The sequence below is a fragment of the Dermochelys coriacea genome, chromosome 6 (genome assembly GCF_009764565.3).
Source record: "Dermochelys coriacea isolate rDerCor1 chromosome 6, rDerCor1.pri.v4, whole genome shotgun sequence".
NCBI classification, from domain to species: domain Eukaryota; kingdom Metazoa; phylum Chordata; order Testudines; family Dermochelyidae; genus Dermochelys; species Dermochelys coriacea.
Window position 1 is genome coordinate 35,749,730 of NC_050073.1, and position 19,454 is coordinate 35,769,183.

The 19,454-nt window shown below is 41.9% G+C and overlaps 1 protein-coding gene across 4 annotated transcripts; it reads right to left on the reverse strand.

The window, feature by feature from the left end:
• Positions 1–2,396: 2,396 nt before the first annotated feature.
• On the reverse strand, positions 2,397–18,467 carry DEPDC7 (DEP domain containing 7). 4 transcript variants are annotated; one of them, XM_038406255.2, is made up of 9 exons: positions 18,203–18,467; positions 11,943–12,336; positions 9,952–10,079; positions 8,741–8,930; positions 6,337–6,551; positions 3,521–3,663; positions 3,160–3,285; positions 2,970–3,048; positions 2,397–2,717 (listed from the first exon to the last, which is right to left on the reverse strand). In XM_038406255.2, exons 1-9 carry the CDS (start codon positions 18,273–18,275, stop codon positions 2,503–2,505), a joined length of 1,563 nt encoding a protein of 520 aa, XP_038262183.1. In that variant the 5' UTR covers positions 18,276–18,467; the 3' UTR covers positions 2,397–2,502. The 4 variants fall into 4 exon arrangements, with proteins under 4 accessions (XP_038262183.1, XP_043371691.1, XP_043371692.1 ...); XM_043515756.1 differs by having other exon boundaries at positions 18,194–18,428; XM_043515757.1 differs by having other exon boundaries at positions 18,197–18,426.
• Positions 18,468–19,454: the final 987 nt, after the last annotated feature.

The following is a 19,454-nucleotide window of genomic DNA, read 5'->3' on the forward strand; positions in this document are numbered from 1 at the left end:
TCTCAAGAACTGAAGTATTACTGGATTTTTCCTTACACTCAACCCCAGCTTACTCAATATCCGCTGTTCCTTACGGGTTAGTAGCTGTAAAATTAGTTGAGATATTCAGACCAACAGTTGCCTACACAATAAAAGACACCCCACATGGTATTTCTTGCCCTATTACATCAACTAGTAAGGCAGTTTGAAGAGAGGAAATTCTTAGAACAAATTTGGTACAAAGAGGCACAGACGGTTCCCACAGAGCTAGGATAGTAATAGCAGGTTAAAACTGGCCCATTAAAAATGTAGCAATATTAATATTGCTTGACAAAAATAAGCCTTGTCACTTGCTACCAAAGCTTTTCCAAAATGGAAAACTACCTCTTTGTAACTCTTGCTTTTTATGTCACCCTTAGGTAAAAGGAGAGGAAACAATTATTCTTTGCCTCAAATAGGTGTGAGGAAGAAAAACTAGGAAGGGGGAGGGAAGGGTAGGGAGTCTTGAATCCTACTACCTCACACCTAGTTTGTTTTTCCCCAGAATGCAATAAAGGTGGTTTCAGTACTCAATCAACTCACTTTAAAAAAAAAAAATCCACCAGAACAGAAGCAAAAATACTGATACGCATGGACTGAGAAGCCATTTGTTGCACAGAAAATTATATATTGAATTAACAGGGATCACTGCCTACGCACAATACTTATCTTGACTTCTGCGGTATATGAAATTCTATGGTTTCATGGAGGGGAGAGTGGAGCTGTCATATTATAGAAAAGATTAATATTTGCATAGAGGTGTTGTATGTGCTCATTACCTAGTACTCCAATAAGAACAGCAATGTGCATTTTGTAACAAGTGTATACTCCTACCCTTCAAGATGAGGCACTTTATGGACATCTTCAGAAACAGGCTTGGATTTAGGCAGCTCAATGATCCATTTCACAATACTCATTCTGCTCTTAAGCCAGTACAAAGACCATTTCAATGATCTGCCATATGTCATGAATTCGCAGATTTACAGCTGTTAGGCACAGTTCAATCTCTGTCTTGAATGTAGTTAAAAGTAACCTAATAAGAAAAATATAGCAGGAGCCTATCTTGCTTTAGCTACACTGAATCAACCCTGTCTGAAAGTCAATTGACTTCAGACCCATTAAAGTAGCATCAAGTTGATCTTTCTTCAGGATAATTCATGTTTAGGAGCCAAGGAGCAGAGTATCATTGGGAGCTGGAGGAAAAGCCATCTAATCTTTTTGCCCCTGTAATTCAGCAACCCTAAATGGCAATGGCTATTTGCATTTTGGCACACTAAATTAACCATCCTTATTCTCCCAAATTAAATAGTAGATAGTTTCAATTACATTGTTCCACACCAATGAAGGCAGACAGCAATAATGCAATTTAGAGTTACTATACAGCAAGGGACATATATAATGAAGGGAAACCGTTTTTACTGGCACCAATAGCTTGGTGAAACCCTCTCAACTCCAAGTAAGGGCAAAGTTGGCTCCATGTCCTTGAAGAGACTGATGACTACGCTCCCACTCATCTTTAAGAGCACAATAGGAAGATACATCGCAGCCTCCAGGGTTTCACTGTGGATTTATGTGGACAAATCACATGTCCACATTGTAGAATTCAAAATCCCTGTGTTTGTTCCAAAAATCACTAACTGTAGCTAAAAGGTTCATACTAAGAGCACTCCATCACTGACCATTACTTTGCAGTAACCAAGATTCATTAAAGCACTCATAGGCTGGCTTTTCTGCTAAACCAGTTGATATCCAGCTACAACTGAATATTATCTTTCTACAGCAACTCTAAAGCCATTAAAGTCAATGGGAGTTGAGGGTACACAGCAGGATCAGGCCCTTAATGATCAAGTCATTCCCCCATTAAGCTTAAATTGGCACAATGAGTCATCTTAACATGAGAGTTCAATTAGTTTGATAAAGGTTGTGGAATACCAAACAAGTGTTTATACAGTTTTCTAGACTACTGTGGTACTGCATTGGTTTAAAAAAGGGAAAGATATGTTAACTTGAACTATGTCTTACAAGGGCAGTTAGATTAGGCTAAGATTCAAGACCAAAAAAATTGCTGGAGGAGGAAAAATAAAACCCAACACATACTCCCTCCCCCAAAAACCAGTCCCAGACAGCCAGAAGCAAATACTTTTGCTAAGTGACTCGCTTTCCATTGTCACAGGACTTTACTTCCATGTTGAAGAAAGTAATATTAAAATAATACAGGAGTTGGGATTCTTGGTTTCAGATTTCATTGCCATTGTTTCGGCAATTCAGCAACAAAAACTTAAAATGAGCACTGAGGCTGTTTCATAAATATCAGTTGCTTTATAACAGCAACTGAAGACCAAGATTATAGTTTTTAATTTAATTACTTGTAAATTCCATTCATCTTCAAAATAATTTTATTATGTGGATGAATACAAAATCTTTAAAAAAAAGACATTAATGTTTTGAAAACTACTGTACAGATTACATTTCTTTAATTTTAAATTACACACACATATTAGTAACTCTGTCACCAAAGTATTGCATGAAAATAGTTGGATTGCTACTATGAAATTGACCTAGCAGTTTCTTTCTCTCCTTGGCAGAGATTTTTGTATCTTCATCAATAGTTTTTAGCAAAGATAACAGCTCAGCTTTTGTGGTCTTCTGTACGCTGTAGTGATATTCACTCTGATCAAGTTTCTGGCAGAAGGTGTAGCCTAAAGACATGTAAAAAAGTTAGATAATTTACAAGCCATAGGACAGAATTAGCCATCCTGTAGATTTTACAGGCATGTTTGCCTTTAAGATGGTTCTGTACCTTTCATGACACACCCAGTTTTAAAAAGGATCCTTTGATGCAGTCTCAGACTGCATTTTTAGTGAGATTACATATTTGTCCAGATTACAAGAAGAAAGTGACTTTTAAAACACATTATCTATAGTCTAAAAGGCAATTTTAAAACACTTACCTGTATCCTTATTAGGATCTTGTCCTTGTTGTACAGCCATCAGCTTATCGCTAACCATTTTATGTAATGTTGCTGGGATCTTGAACAAGAGAGAGTAGAAAATATAAACATTTTCTATGGTTAATGTTTTAGGTAGATTTGAGATGTAGTTTAGTTCAATTGTCTAAGGTGGCTACTTTCTCAGTCTTACCTTTAAAACGTCTTTTTGCTGGTCCACCAAGAACAAAATTAGGAGGTCAGTTTTTCCTTTGGATAAAGTTTTATTGTTGACAATAGCTTTAGAGAATGTTCTTTTTACAACCATCCTGTTGTCACTCTACAAAATAGAGCGACAGAATAGTCAGAGGGTAGCACTATAGTTTTCTTATTTACCAAGTATGGTTAACAAGAAAGCATTACCTTGTTCATTTTAGCGTACTTTTTTTTTTAAGTATACAGTCTTTCAACATTAAATTATATGAAGACACAGAGGTTAAACACCACCGCCCCCCAGATATTACAAGTCTGCTGGAAGTTATAAGATTGCTAGAAATCTTGGACTTTAAATTTACCTCTTTCTGCAACTTGAACTCAGAATGATGTGCTGCAATAGCCATGAAGTACAACAGCCTCCTAAACTCCTCTCTAGTTTGACTATCCAAAAGCTTCAAGTAGAGTTGAATTGCTTCTAAAGCTGGTTCTGTCTTTCCATTCACTGGGACAAAACACAGAAGTTGAATAGGTTCATGCTCCTATTATATATCTTTTTTGAAAGAGCAAAGTCCAGAAACATTAATTTTTAGTAAATTAACCAACAAAAAACAGATAAAGTTATCCATTAGGCTAGACATATCTAAGCAGAGACTAAGGGCAAGTCTACACTACCAAATTAAGTTGACCAAAGTTACACTGACACACAGCCACCGCAGTAATCAAATCACTTTTTTATGTTCACACTACACTCCTTGCGTCAGTGGTGTGCATCCTCGCCAGGAGCGCTTGCACCGATTTAACTGTCAGTGTGGGGCACTGTGCGATGGCTTCTGAAAAGCAACAACAGTTGATATAAGCAACACAAGTGTCTGCACTGACACTGCGTTGACTTAATTACATTGACCATAGCGCTACGCCTCTCACAGAGGTGGAGTTAAGTCAGCATAGTGGATGAGTTACATCAGCGGGAGCTACATTTCAGTGTAGACGCTTACAGAATAAGGTCTACGTAAGCTGCCTTACGTCGACCTAACTCTGTAGCATAGACCAGGCCTAAGCGTATCCACAGTGCGAACAGTAAGTTTCTCTTTCACTCTGCTCCTGTTTTAGAAAGGTAATTGATTCTTGTATTAAAATTTAGGAGTAATTTGTCTCTATGCAAGCAAACAATTTTTTTCCATTAGATTATGCAGCCGTAAATAGATTTATACAGATTTGAGGTTTATAATGGAAAATATTTCTCTATCAGTTGATTTAAAAATATTTAAATTATATACCAGCTTTGAACCCGTAAGGCAACAGGATGCATACTAACAGAAACAAAGAGATAAACACAAAACTAAACAAGCCACCCAACTGAAATAATTTCATTTTTGCGTTTGTGTTACTTCTGGCAGTTTCTATAGAATTCTATGCATTGAATGATTTCATAGGCCACTTTGCTTTAAGTTCTTCAGTATTCTTAAATAACACATGATCATTGCCACGATCACGTAGCATTTATGCTCAAATTCCTCCTCCCCCCCACACCCTTCCTCCTCACCTGGACTCTCGGATTCCAGGTGTTTTCCACCTCTACCATGATAATCAGTTTTGACAAGTCTGGTGACCAGTCTGTTGGCTTGCCATTGTAGAACACTCCATACTTGGACTCTCTACACTCATTTAAGAGATCTCACTTTGTCAACTTCAATTAGCAATTTACATTCCACAAAATAAGATTGAATTGTAAAGTCAACGTTACAATCAACTTTGGCAACTTTACAAAAAATAGCTACTATATCGGTGTGACCTCCAGTTATGCCAGACATACACAATACAATGCAATTTGTGGAGTCTTCAAAGGGAATTACTTCTGCAGTTCTTACTGGCACTAATTGAACTTAATATTTAAAAGTTAATTTACACAAGACTAAGGTAATCTCCTCCAGTAACTCTCTGAATAGCGAGTGGCACACTTCAGAAGAGGATTGGTAAGGAGAGATGGGGCTCTGCGTTTTCAGTATGCTGATGACTCCCCGCTTTATGCCTCGATCTTGTCTGATTCAGATGATGCACTTCAGGTAAAGTCTAGTCAAGTTAGGGGCATGGATGAGAGCGAGCTGGCTCAAGCTAAATCTGGAAAAGACTAGACTAGGCAGTGATGGTGGAAGCAGCTGGAGGAGATGGCAGAGATAATCATAAGAATGGCCATACTGGGTTAGACCAAAGGTCAATCTAGCCCAATATCTTGTCTGCCAACAGCAGCCAATGCCAGGTGCTCCAGAGGGAATGAACAGAACAGGTAATCATCAAGTGACCCATTCCCTGTTGCTCATTCCCAGTTTCTGGCAAACAGAGGCTAGGGACACCATCCCTGCCCATCCTGGCTAATAGTCATATTTAAAGTGAATCATACTAGGTTATTCACCTCTGAAATATTTTTAAATGAAATATATTATCCACAGTGTGGGATGAGGGAGCCACTAGCGAGCTATACGCATATCTACCTAAAGAAAACCAAACTAGGCTTAAAAGAACACTTGGTAAATTCTAATGGACCAATACAGATATGCCAAAATGAAGTTGTATGCAGTAGCTATGGTAACTTAGGCCTGGTTCTCTACTGCTTTACATCTTGCATAGTCATTTACACCTGTGTAAAATAGGTATAAAATACAGTCACATCAGAAAGTTAAAGTTTCACACCCACTTTGCACAGGTGTAGACAATCTGGCCTTGAGGCTCCTAAGTTAGAGTTCTCTTACTCAAAATTTAGGCCACAGCTGCACCGCTGCTTAAGTACAGCTGCATGGCTGCAGCACATGTGGAGAAGATACTCTGACAGGAGACAGCTCTCCCATTGGCATAAAATATATTTATATATCCATCCACCCGTGCAAGCAGCATAAGCTATGTCAGCAGGAGAAGCTCTCCCGCCAACATAGCACTGTGCACATGAATACTTATGTCAGTGTGTAACTTATGTCCCTCAGGGGGGTGGAATATTCACACCCCTGAGCAACTAAGTTTTACCGACATAGGCTATAGTAGAGACATAGCCTTAATTTTTAGGACTAGAGTTTATACCTTTGTAGCACAGCAGTCAAACCTGAAGCCTGACAGCTAAGTACCCAGTCCTGCTGTCCACTCACCAGATGAACCTGGGATCTCAGCTTCATTTCATTTCACTTACCCAACAGCTCTGTAATTCCTGTGTGGATGTCAGATGCATGGCTTAACAGTGGCTCCTTCTTTTGGCTGTAGTATCTACCAATGGTATCAAACAGCAGTAGTTTCCATGTGTCTGCTTTATCAGGTTGATTAGGCAAATTTCTGCTTATATCCACCACCATTTGATCTGGAAGATACTCCAAGCAATCTATTGCTGCAGAGAGCCATTCATCAGTCCTAGAAAGAAAGACCATTATCCAAAGACCAAGAAATAACTGTTTCATGTCTGTATCTTCATAGTCAGCCAGCTGAATTTTGTCTCCAGAGGACAAGAGACTCTGCAAATACATCCATGTAAATGTTCAAACGAGTAAATGAAAATATGTTGGTGTTCAGATATCATAGTAACGGGCAAAGCCTAAGAACCTAGACTGAGAGTTTAGGATCAAGTTAAGGGTTTAAATGTCTGTTCCTCCATTATTTGCTTTTCAAGCTCAGAGTTTAGGATTCTGTTTGCTTGAAATATTTGTAATCTCATTTAGCTGGACAAGGTCAAAGTGGCATTCTATGTACAAGGTATATGTGGTGTAATTACCAGACCTGATCAGAAATTCCTCAACTTTGATCTGACCTTAACAGATAAGGACGGGTTTCAATACATATTTTTAATAGCAGACTATCCAATTTCAGGCTAAGACTTTTTTAAACTAATGATTAAGGATTTGAAATATCTTAAGTATACTGAAGAGATTTTTAGTCTGTTCACTCACGGTTGATTAAGAGTTTCCAGAATCCAAAAGAAAGAATTATACAGCCACACTTAGTTTTAGGTTCTTTTCTTTAACCATAATGCACAACAAAAAGCCATTTTATGTTACCTATCCTCACTGTCATCTCCTCTACATCAGGTGCTTTTCTTTTTTTGTCTAATTAATTTCTCCCCACTCTGAAATAACTTACCAGCACCTATTCTGATCAGAAGTGCAAACCCTTAAAAACTACATTTAATAATTTCAAGGCAGATGATGTTGGCTTACTGCATACCTCAGCATGCTTTTTGTAAAAAGAAAAGGAGTACTTGTGGCACCTTAGAGACTAACAAATTTAGTCTCTAAGGTGCCACAAGTACTCCTTTTCTTTTTTTCTTTTTGCGAATACAGACTAACACGGCTGCTACTCTGAAACATGCTTTTTGTATTTGCATACTTCAGGTGTGAGAAGTTTAATTCCATGCTGAACAATGCTAGCCTTTTGGAACCTTAGGGAGTTGACACAGCAGTAATACACAATTACGACCAAGCCCTTCATTAAAAATAAACTACATTACAAGATTACACTGCTAATACTTTAATATTAAAAGGGAGAGTGCGCTTAATTCTTTTCCAGCTGATTTTCCACTATTTGCTGTAATTCCAATGACATATCTATCTGGAATACTCAGCAGAAGAGAATAAGTTGTAACTCTAATTCCTCATAGACAAGTGGTGTCCAAACTTTTCCTATTGCACCCCCCTTTACCAGTAATGGAATCGGTCCACACACATCCCCCTCCATTACTGCACAGTTGGTTCAGCAGGGAATCTTGGGCTGGGGTCTAGCCAGCTGGAGGGCCCTCCCCATCTCCTGCGGGGGCTGGCCCAGGCCCAGCTATGTACTCCCTGAACATTCTTCCATGCCCTCCTTGTGGGGCATGCCCACTGCTATAGTTTGGGGGACCACTGCTATAGACTCAATTCAAAAGTTTCCTATCAAACCTGAGTTCCCAACACCTCACACTAAAAGGATGATTGGCTAAAAGAAAGCCAGTTCACCATGTGCAGAAACCCCTTTACTTAGAATAAAATAGACCATAATTGAAGGTGGCTGATGGACAAGCTTATATCTCTGTGCTGGAGAAATCATTAAACGCAGTCCCAGGTCTGGTCTCCATTTCTGTCCAATAGCTTCTTGACTTGTGTTGCAGGTTGCTCACAATCTACAAGTGTTGGAAAGTTAAACCCTATTTTGAGTGTTTACATCTCAATGTAATAAGGTAGCCCTTACTGGAGAATTCACCACTTTGCTAAGTCAAATGAAAAACCAGTGGTATTTTGCTGCCATTTTAAAAGTTTATTTTAAGACATTTGGGCACTTTTGTTCCTTACTTAATTATCAGTGCTTTCAGAGACCTTCCAGGGATCAGCAGTAATGGTCTCTGTTGAATCTGATGTTAGCTTAGCAAACTATATCTCTATTCAACCCAGTCAGTAGATACCATCCATGCCTGTTGTCTTTTATGCAATAAGGGAGGCTGATTTTATTATGATTACAGTCATGCTATGGATGAATCAATAACAGGCCCATTTGTGTTAGGTTTCTATGTGACTTCGGAAGAGAACAGTCCAGAAATGCTTCCTGCTCTCATAGTTAAACAAGTTTCTACTTACTGAGAGTCACTGAAAGCCTTGAGAATTTCTCTGTCTATGTAGTTGCTTGTGATGATGTATCCCGCCTCCTTCTTGGGTTGGGGAAGCTTGGACCTAACCCCTTGATGTTCAAGTAAAGAGTCAAGAAGTGGAAGGTCCACAAGCTGCAGCAGACGAGCAATTGTTTGTTCTTGCCATACTTCATTAATAACTGGGAGGGGTTGGAGCATATAAAGTGAGATTCTGCTAGTGAAGTGAAGAGTCAAGAAAGTTACAATATTTTTCTTTCCTCTAACAGACTTCAGTGTTCTCTTAGCACGGGGTTCAAGTAACAAGGAGCGGGTTCCTTATCAACTTTAAGTGCACTTTATCACAGCAAGAGAAAAGAATTTGTTTAGTTAGCTGTTAGAGTAGGAGAATTACCTTTGGATAAGGCTGAAATGCTTTACATTTTTTGTACTCTAACTTGCAAACAATCTTTGTCATAGATAAGGAATCAAGTCAGGTAATTCATACTCACAGGGCCTTCTGAAGAAAGAAAGGCTTGTTGAAGATTCTAAAGCTCAAACAATGACTCTTAGCTGTAGATCCCTACCACATTTAAGGCTTCCATAACTGAAAACTAGAAGACCTGTCTACTGTAGTTTCCAGGAAGTATATTTGAATCAAGCCAAAAGAAGGAAACATCTAGCAATAATCCAATAATCTAAATTTTACAAACAATTTAAACTGAGTGAGAAAACACAAACTGTCAGCCACCATTTTAAATGCTCTCATATAAAGCAATTAAGGGGGAAGGTTGGAGACTGGGTAGAGCATATGCACATTTTGCCAGATAGGAAAAGGGTTCGAACCAACAATGAGTTATGGCTATGATCAAGTCAGATATGACTGTATCTTAAGATGTTAATTGACAAACAGGGAGGATTTCTGACTCCAGTTTGAATCTGTGCCAGGCCGTGACAGTAGCGTGTTCTCCCTCAGAAATTTCTACATTGATGTATTGTTTAAACTGGAGATAACGGATCTCTGTTAAAATCTAAGCTAAAACAAAACTTCAGCGCACAATGTTCTCCTTATGTTTTGAACTTTGAGTTTCATAACAAACACTGAAGAGAGTCTAGCTTAACATCTTTCCTCCAGTTTAAGACTAGAAAGGTGTATGCCTGTCGTACTAGTATTATTCCTTCCTCCTTGCCTCACAAGTAGTTGGGACATCTTATTTGGCTTACCTTGACGAGACAAACTTGCAGAGAGGTTTACTTCAGGAGCATTAGCAGGTTTTAGACTCAAGTTTTCCCAAAGATCTTCTAAGCTTTCTGATTTGACTGGAGGAGGATTAAATGCCATTTTCTCAAGTCTGAGACAAAGAGAAAGGGTGATCCAATATCAGGACTTCAGAAATAAGGGCCCATTTACTTATTAAAAATCAAACCTATACACATGAAACAGTGACTACCCTTGGTGTCAATTAATAAAGCTTTATTTTTAAAAATCTTACTGAATGCTTCTGCAGAATAACAGCAGGGGAGGGGGGCAGGCGGAAGAGAGCACAAAACTCCTAAAGACTGATGAAAGTAGAGTAAAAATGCCTCTGAGCTTCTTGTTAAAATTCCCTTTGCTCTCATTGCTCTGCTCCAGTTTGAACAATGCAAGGGAAACTGGCATTCATTTCACTTCCTTACTACTTGTTCATGGAGTAAAACAGAGCAGCACCGAGTGACAAAACTGCACAGAGTGCTATAGAGGAGGGAAGAAAGCAAGTCACCAATATCCCTAGCTCACTGCCACGATTCTCCATCCTAGGCTGCACAGATATCATGGAGCACAAAAGCAGTGCACTGTTTGGAAAGCTTTTCCGTCTTCCCTGTACCCACAGGCAGCACATATAGACGCAGCCACTTATCAGAACCCAGCTAAGAGCCATGAGTGCGTGTACTGGTTCACCCTTGCCTCCCCTTTCAGGCCTGGAATTGGCAGGTCCCTCTGAAGCAGCAGGGAGTTCTCTTCCAAAATGACCCCTGAAAAATGGAAGAAATAAAACAGGAGAACGGGATGTTCCAGACACAGCACACACCCCCGGTGAAGGATTTGTTGTGATTAGGATAGAGTTTGTGAAGCAGTAAGAGGTGGTAACACATCAGTGCTAAGGCAGTACAGAAACAGCCTGTGAGACAAACTTAACATGAACACAAATGTTTGTAGGCTGTTAACCCCTCTGTCCCTGCTCCCTCTCCACCCACTTCCATATTTTACTCCATTCCAGTCATGGCCTACTGGATCCGAGTGTCTTTCCTTCTTTTCAGCTATCCACCATATGATGGGAGAAATACCATAGCAACTCCAGCTGGCCAATCATTTCTGCTTTAAACAGCTAGAAATAGGAAGTAAAGGACTGCTTTATAGAAGTATAAAGATAATGGGCCAAATTCATCCCCAAAATAAAGGCAGTGCAATTATGCCAGGGATGAATTTGGCCCAACAACTTTTATATAGCAAATTTCTTCAAACATTCATCAACATAGGAATATGTTTTAAGATGGTAATAATTTTTTTGCATTTATCTAACTATGGACAGCAAGACTACCCGCATTAGTCTCACTTTCTGATTGTATGTGCAAACTTTGCAGAACTGTGGGCCATAAGTGCAGCTACTCTGAAGACAGACCTCTGTATACATAAAAGGAGTTGTTTTCGGAGTTTAAAACAGTAAATTTGGGGCCTAATTTACACAAATCTTTTTAACAGCTAGGGACTTCTAAAAGTGGAAAGACAGTAATAATTTTGCAGTTTTTCTTGGGAACTACATGGCTCAGTCAATTAGTAATGAGACAAACTCTGGATTACTAGGCTAAATCCACACCAGAATTGCAGTGACTGAACATTATTCATGTGATTAGGTGATCTGATATCTCCATTAAGAGGAGACTGATGGTCTCAATCCACTTAGTGGATAAACATCCCATCTCCTCCTCCCCACAACTAGGTTTCAGTCCTTGTGACTTCTTGGACAGAGGTGGCAAGGGCTGAACTGACAGAAACTGAACTTTCTCATTTGAAGATGAGGTTCCAACAGGTAACAGCCACCCATGCTGTACTGGTTTTGTGGATGGAAGGGATTAGCTGGATGCCTTTCAAGAAAAACTAAATACACAAACCACAAAAAATAGCATTGTTTCCCCACTGCAAAGCATCTTATCTTTGCATACCATTGAGTACTAACCTTTGATGGGTACAATGCACATATTCTTTTTCAAATGGACCGTCTTCTGGGCTAGGTACATTTGTCAATCTATAGAGGCTGCAGCTACTATCTTCGAACACGGACCGTTTGTCTTTTCCAAAGACTCTAGTTGAAACTGCCTCGAACACTTTGTAATCCATCAGTGCTTGACACACTCGCACTACTTTAGCACGGGAAATATCGACATCCCCAAAATATTTGTTCTGGAGGAGATGAGCAAAGATTACATCGACTGCATCAGAGCCAATAAAACAGTTATTAAAGTATTTCAGGTTCTGTCGCCGCTTTTTCACTTCCACTTGAGTCTGAAGAGCATTGATGATGCTGCTCCATACATATGTTGCTCCAAATGGCTTTTGTGCTAAGCTGAAACCTAATGGCAGAAGGACAGGGAAAGCATTAGTAACAGCATTTACTGTGATTTGCTGATAGCTTGCTGTGCAGTTTTTCAGAATTATATACTCTCTTCAGAGTAGACCATCACTCAGCCAAGAAAAAAAAAAGTCTAGGCAAATGTAGTACACTGGTTTCATGCATGCTCTTTCCCCAGCACCTCAGCCTGCTACTTATTCACAGCTAAAGTTCTCCTGCCCCTGAACTGGTAGCATCTTGTGATTTTCCACTCAAAAATACCTTGTTCAAGACACCATTGACAACCAACACGAGATATATATAGGGGACCACTTACAGACATTTATCTTCTACAGAATTTAAAACCACCAGCAAGTTAAAAATCTATGGACCCTATAATCCCAACAGTTGCATGTTTGGAACTCCCTGGCTTCTCTGCTATGGCTGCTAACAGGATATATTAACCATGTTAATTTTCATACAGATTTCTGATAGAAAGCCCACCAATACAGGAAGGTAACACATCCTTGCAAGTATACACATGCACCCCAAACCTATAGAGCGTTTACACATACTAACTTCCATAAGCAGCCAAACGGCTCATATAGCATCTCCCCTTTTATTTAATATATGGCCCTGTTTCACTTGTGGAAGCAAAATTCAGGAGTTAAGAAAGTATTATCAACATCCACTGGGTCAGTAATGGCTATCCAGCAGCACATACCCTGATAGCAGCAATATTCATTGACTGATAAATTCAAAATTCAGCTCAAAGTTAACACTAATAAATAGAGTACTTGTGGCACCTTAGAGACTAACAAATCACAAGTACTCCTTTTGTTTTTGCAAATACAGACTAACACGGCTGCTACTCTGAAACTAATAAATGAGCCATCTTGATTATCACTACCAAAGTTTTTGTCTCCTGCTGATAATAGTTCATCCTAACTAATTAGCCTCTCACAGTTTGTATGGTAACTTCCAATTTATCTGTATGTGTATATATCTATCTTACTATATGTTCCATTCTATGTATCTGATGAAGTGAGCTGTAGCTCATGAAAGCTTATGCTCTAATAAATTTGTTGGTCTCTAAAATGCCACAAGTACTCCTGTTCTTTTTGTGGATACAGACTAACACGGCTGCTACTCTGAAACTAATAAAGCGGACATTAGAAAAAATAACTCTGCTCAGTAGAAGCCTGCTGATGTCAATTTATGTTCCAGGGCCCTCTGGTATGACGGAGATGGGAGCAGAGAGGCATCACATTCATAATCCTGGTCAACAAATTAGGTTAATGTTAATTTCAAGAAGTCTTGGAATGCTGGGGAAGTTCCAGAAGACGGGGGTGAGGGGAGAGAATCTAATGCTGTGCCAACATTTAAAAAAAGGATAAACCAAATGTCCTAGGTGATTATAGGCCTGTCAGTCTGACACTGATCTTGGGAAAGATAACAGAGCAGTGATACAGGACTCAGTTAAGAATTAAAAGAGGGTATTATTATTAATGCCAATGATATGGGCTTATGGAAAATAGATCCCATCAAACTAACTTGATTTTTTTTTTAAATGAGATTACAAGTTACAAATCAGCACTGATAATGTTTGCGGATGACACAAAAATTGGGGGTGTGGTAAATAATAAAAACAGGTCACTGACACGAAGGGATATGAATTGCTTGGTAAACTGGGCACAAGCAAACAGTGTATGTTTTAATGTGGCTAAAAGAAAACATAACCATCTAGGAACAAATAACTTACGCCACCTTTACAGGGGGTGGAGGACTCTATCCTGAGAAGCAGTGACTCTGAAAAAGATTTAGGAGCTGTGGTGGATAATTAGCTCAACAGGAGCTCCCAAGGTGACGCTATAGCCAAAAGGGCTAATGCAATTCTTGGACATATAAACCGAGGAATCCAGAATAGGAGTGAGAGGGTTCAGAGAAGAGCCGCAAGAACAATTAAAGGATTAGCAAACCTGTCTTACAGTGATAGACTTGAGCAACTGAATCAATTTAGCTTAACAAAGAGCAGGTTAAGGGATGACTTGATTGCAGTCTAAATACCTATGAATCTATACAAGTTACTAGAGACTAAACTAGAGTCTCAATTTGCAGCTTTTGCAGCTGTGGAATGTAACCCAGAGATGCTTAGCCTCTTACTCAGAAACAAACACTTTTCTCCAGTAGTTTGGGACTCAGGAAAGTCCAGGCAAGTTCGGAAATACCGTCAATAGGACAAGGAGTCAGCCAGTTGCATATCCTACCCAGCTAGGGAGCAGTGCTGCTAGATACCAGGATAAAAAACAGTGACACCACAAAAAGAAAAGGAGTACTTGTGGCACCTTAGAGACTAACAAATTTATTTGAGCATAAGCTTTCGTGAGCTACAGCTCACTTCATTGGATGCATTTGGTGGAAAAAACAGAGGGGAGATTGATATACACACACACACCCCCATGAAACAATGGGTTTATCATACACACTGTAAGGAGAGTGATCACTCTCCTTACACATCCTCTACAGCGAACAGGGAAAGATTAAGAAGGCGCTCTCAAAACTGGATACTCTCATAAAGAGCCAACCTTCCACACAAACTTCCTCGTGGCTGGACTTTACAAAAACTAGACAAGCCATTTACAACACACACTTTGCTTCTCTACAAAAGAAAAAGGACACTAAGCTATCTAAACTACTACATGCCACAAGGGGCCACAACAGTGGTTCCCGTAACCCACCCAGCAATATTGTTAATCTATCCAACTATACTCTTAGCCCAGCAGAAGAATCTGTCCCATCTCAGGGCCTCTCCTTTTGCCCCTCCACCCCCACGAACATGATACAGTTCTGTGGTGACCTAGAATCCTATTTTCGACATCTCCGACTCAAGGAATATTTCCAACACACCTCTGACCAACATATTAACCCACAGAGACCTTCCTACCAACACAACAAAAAGAAGGATTCTTGGTGGACTCCTCCTGAAGGTCGAAACAGCAGCCTGGACTTCTACATAGAGTGCTTCCGCCGACGTGCACGAGCAGAAATTGTGGAAAGGCAGCATCGCTTGCCCCATAACCTCAGCCATGCAGAACACAGTGTCATCCACAGCCTCAGAAACAACTCTGACATCATAATCAAAAAGGCTGACAAAGGAGGTGCTGTCGTCATCGTGAATAGGTCGGAGTATGAACAAGAGGCTACTAGGCAGCTCTCCAACACCACTTTCTACAAGCCATTACCCTCTGATCCCACTGAGAGCTACCAAAAGAAACTACAGCATTTGCTCAAGAAACTCCCTGAAAAAGCACAAGAACAAATCTGCACAGACACACCCCTAGAACCCCGACCTGGGGTATTCTATCTGCTACCCAAGATCCATAAACCTGGAAATCCTGGACACCCCATCATCTCAGGCATTGGCACCCTGACAGCAGGATTGTCTGGCTATGTAGACTCCCTCCTCAGGCCCTACGTTACCAGCACTCCCAGCTATCTTCGAGACACCACTGACTTCCTGAGGAAACTACAGTCCATTGGTGATCTTCCTAAAAACACCATCCTAGCCACTATGGATGTAGAAGCCCTCTACACCAACATTCCACACAAAGATGGACTACAAGCCGTCAGGAACAGTATCCCCGATACTGTCATGGCTAACCTGGTGGCTGAACTTTGTGACTTTGTCCTCACCCATAACTATTTCACATTTGGTGACAATGTATACCTTCAAATCAGCGGCACTGCGATGGGTACCCGCATAGCCCCACAGTATGCCAACATTTTTATGGCTGACTTAGAACAACGCTTCCTCAGCTCTCGTCTCCAAACGCCCCTACTCTACTTGCGCTACATTGATGATATCTTCATCATCTGGACCCATGGAAAAGAAGCCCTTGAGGAATTCCACCATGATTTCAACAATTTCCACCCCACCATCAACCTCAGCCTGGACCAGTCCACACAAGAGATCCACTACCTGGACACTACGGTGCTAATAAGTGATAGCCACATAAACACCACCCTATATCGGAAACCTACTGACTGTTATTCCTACCTACATGCCTCTAGCTTTCATCCAGATCATACCACACGATCCATTGTCTACAGCCAAGCTCTACGATATAAAAGCATTTGCTCCAACCCCTCAGACAGAGACAAACACCTACAAGATCTCCATCATGCATTCCTACAACTACAATACCCACCTGCTGAAGTAAAGAAACAGATTGACAGAGCCAGAAGAGTACCCAGAAGTCACCTACTACAGGACAGGCCCAACAAAGAAAATAACAGAACGCCACTAGCCATCACCTTCAGCCCCCAACTAAAACCTCTCCAACGCATCATAAGGATCTACAACCTATCCTGAAGGACGACCCATCACTCTCACAGATCTTGGGAGACAGGCCAGTCCTTGCTTACAGACAGCCCCCCAATCTGAAGCAAATACTCACCAGCAACCACAGACCACACAACAGAACCACCAACCCAGGAACCTATCCTTGCAACAAAGCCCGTTGCCAACTCTGTCCACATATCTATTCAGGGGACACCATCATAGGGCCTAATCACATCAACCACACTATCAGAGGCTCGTTCACCTGCGCATCTACCAATGTGATATATGCCATCATGTGCCAGCAATGCCCCTCTGCCATGTACATTGGTCAAACTGGACAGTCTCTACGTAAAAGAACGAATGGACACAAATCAGATGTCAAGAATTATAACATTCAAAAACCAGTTGGAGAACACTTCAATCTCTCTGGTCACTCGATTACAGACCTAAGAGTGGCTATCCTTCAACAAAAAAGCTTCAAAAACAGACTCCAACGAGAGACTGCTGAATTGGAATTAATTTGCAAACTGGATACAATTAACTTAGGCTTGAATAGAGACTGGGAATGGATGAGTCATTACACAAAATAAAACTATTTCCCCATGTTATTTCTCCCCCCCATCCCACCATTCCTCAGATATTCTTGTTAACTGCTGGAAATAGCCTACCTTGCTTGTCACGATGAAAGGTTTTCCTCCTTCCCCCCCCCCCCCCCCCGCTGTTGGTGATGGCTTATCTTAAGTGATCACTCTCCTTACAGTGTGTATGATAAACCCATTGTTTCATGTTCTCTGTGTGTATATCAATCTCCCGTTTTTTTCCAACAAACGCATCTGATGAAGTGAGCTGTAGCTCACGAAAGCTTATGCTCCAATAAATTTGTTAGTCTCTAAGGTGCCACAACTTCTCCTTTTCTTTTTGCGAATACAGACCAACACGGCTGCTACTCTGAAAAGTGACACCACAGTATGCTGTGCCAGGGTCAGAGTACACAACTCCCCTTTCCCCCTCCCTCCGCAGGATGGAGTTGACTGTTACTTGCAGATCCCCTCATCGCCCCTAGATCCTACACTAGATCCCCTCATCGCCCCTCCCTCACAATGCCAGGGTCTGGGCAAAGGGAAGAGGGTAACTTCTAGGGTCGTTGGGGACAGGGAGATTCCCCCCGGGCAGAGACACCTGCACAGAGAATGGGTTTGGGGTACCGAAGACACACCTGCGTGAGCCCCACCCTTGCAGGCCTGGGGAAAGCGCCCTCAGACCTAACAGCAGGGAGACTGCCAGGCGGGGGGGGGGGGGAGGAAGGGAGAAGAGCCTCGGGCAGGCAGCGCCTGCAGCCGCCCTCCACAGGCTCAAGGACACATTCCCCCCACCCCCGCTGCTCGCCTGCTCCCTCTGCGCAGACACATCCCCGCTCCGAGCAGCTTTTCACGCGGGTTCTGTGCGGAGAAGGGACCAGCGGGGCGGAGCGAGGGCAGCGTGCGGGTCACTCCTCTGCTCGGCTCCTCCCGCGGTGTTTCCCACTCACGCCCCCCGCCCCCCGTACCCGGGGGCTTGTTAGCCGGGCTGTACACAGCGCCGAGATTCAAAGCTGCCGCCTTCTCCCGCACGCCGGCCATGGCTGGCCGCTCCCAGCGCCGCGAGCCGACTGCGCCCGCGGCCGCCAGCCCAGCTGGGATCTAGCCGAGGACGGGGGGCGGAGCCTTCCTGAGCAGCGCCCCCCTCCCCAGTGGCTTCTCTGCGCCCGGCTCCGTCCGCGATGTGTCCGCCTCGCGCTCCAGGCCCCGCGAGCGCGTGAGGTACAGGCGGGCGGGGCGGGCGGGGCGGGGCAAGGAGCTTGGTCTGCAGGAGCGAGCCCCCGCTTCTCGCGTCCACCTGCTCTGTCCCCAGTGCCAGTTTTACAGACTCCCTTTTTCCCCACTGGCCCAGCAGAAGGATAACGGGAAATATAATTTAAAAGGGGGCAGCCCGTTATAATAAAATCCAAGGCAGGCGCTCAGGGAAACAGCTCCCTGCCCTTGTAAGGACTTTTAGCACCTAAGCCAGACCCACGGACTTTTCTTCAGGTTGGGGGGGGCGGGGGGAAGACAGCTGACATGTTACTGCAAGGGAAGGCAGTTCGCATACTTCCTCCAAAGTGCCGGGCCCGCCTCTGCCAGCATTTTAAAAATATATAATGTTTAACTAGTGGCTCGTGCCAGGTTTCAGAGTAGCAGCCGTGTTAGTCTGTATTCGCAAAAAGAAAAGGAGGACTTGTGGCACCTCAGAGACTAACAAATTTATTAGAGCATAAGCTTTCGTGAGCTACAGCTCACTTCATCAGATGCATTGTAATCTGTACAATTACAGACCTAAGAGTGGCTATCCTTCAACAAAAAAGCTTCAAAAACAGGTTTCAGAGTAGCAGCCGTGTTAGTCTGTATTCGCAAAAAGAAAAGGAGTACTTGTGGCACCTTAGAGACTAACAAATTTATTAGAGCATAAGCTTTCGTGAGCTACAGCAGAGTGAGCTGTAGCTCACGAAAGCTTATGCTCTAATAAATTTGTTAGTCTCTAAGGTGCCACAAGTACTCCTTTTCTTTTTGCTTCAAAAACAGACTCCAACGAGAGACTGCTGAATTGGAATTAATTTGCAAACTGGATACAATTAACTTAGGCTTGAATAGAGACTGGGAATGGATGAGTCATTACACAAAGTAAAACTATTTCCCCATGGTATTTCTCCCCCCCCCCCACTGTTCCTCAGATATTCTTAAAAAGAAAAGGAGTACTTGTGGCACCTTAGAGACTAACAAATT

Coding starts and splice junctions, on each gene's coding strand:
- DEPDC7 (XM_043515756.1), bottom strand. CDS start 18,275: ATGGCCGGCGTGCGGGAGAAGGCGGCAGCTTTGAATCTCGGCGCTGTG. Junction 3,664..6,336: donor AGGAATTACAGAGCTGTTGG/GTAAGTGAAATG, acceptor GTTTTGTCCCAG/TGAATGGAAAGACAGAACCA. Junction 3,049..3,159: donor AGCAAAAAGACGTTTTAAAG/GTAAGACTGAGA, acceptor CTCTTGTTCAAG/ATCCCAGCAACATTACATAA.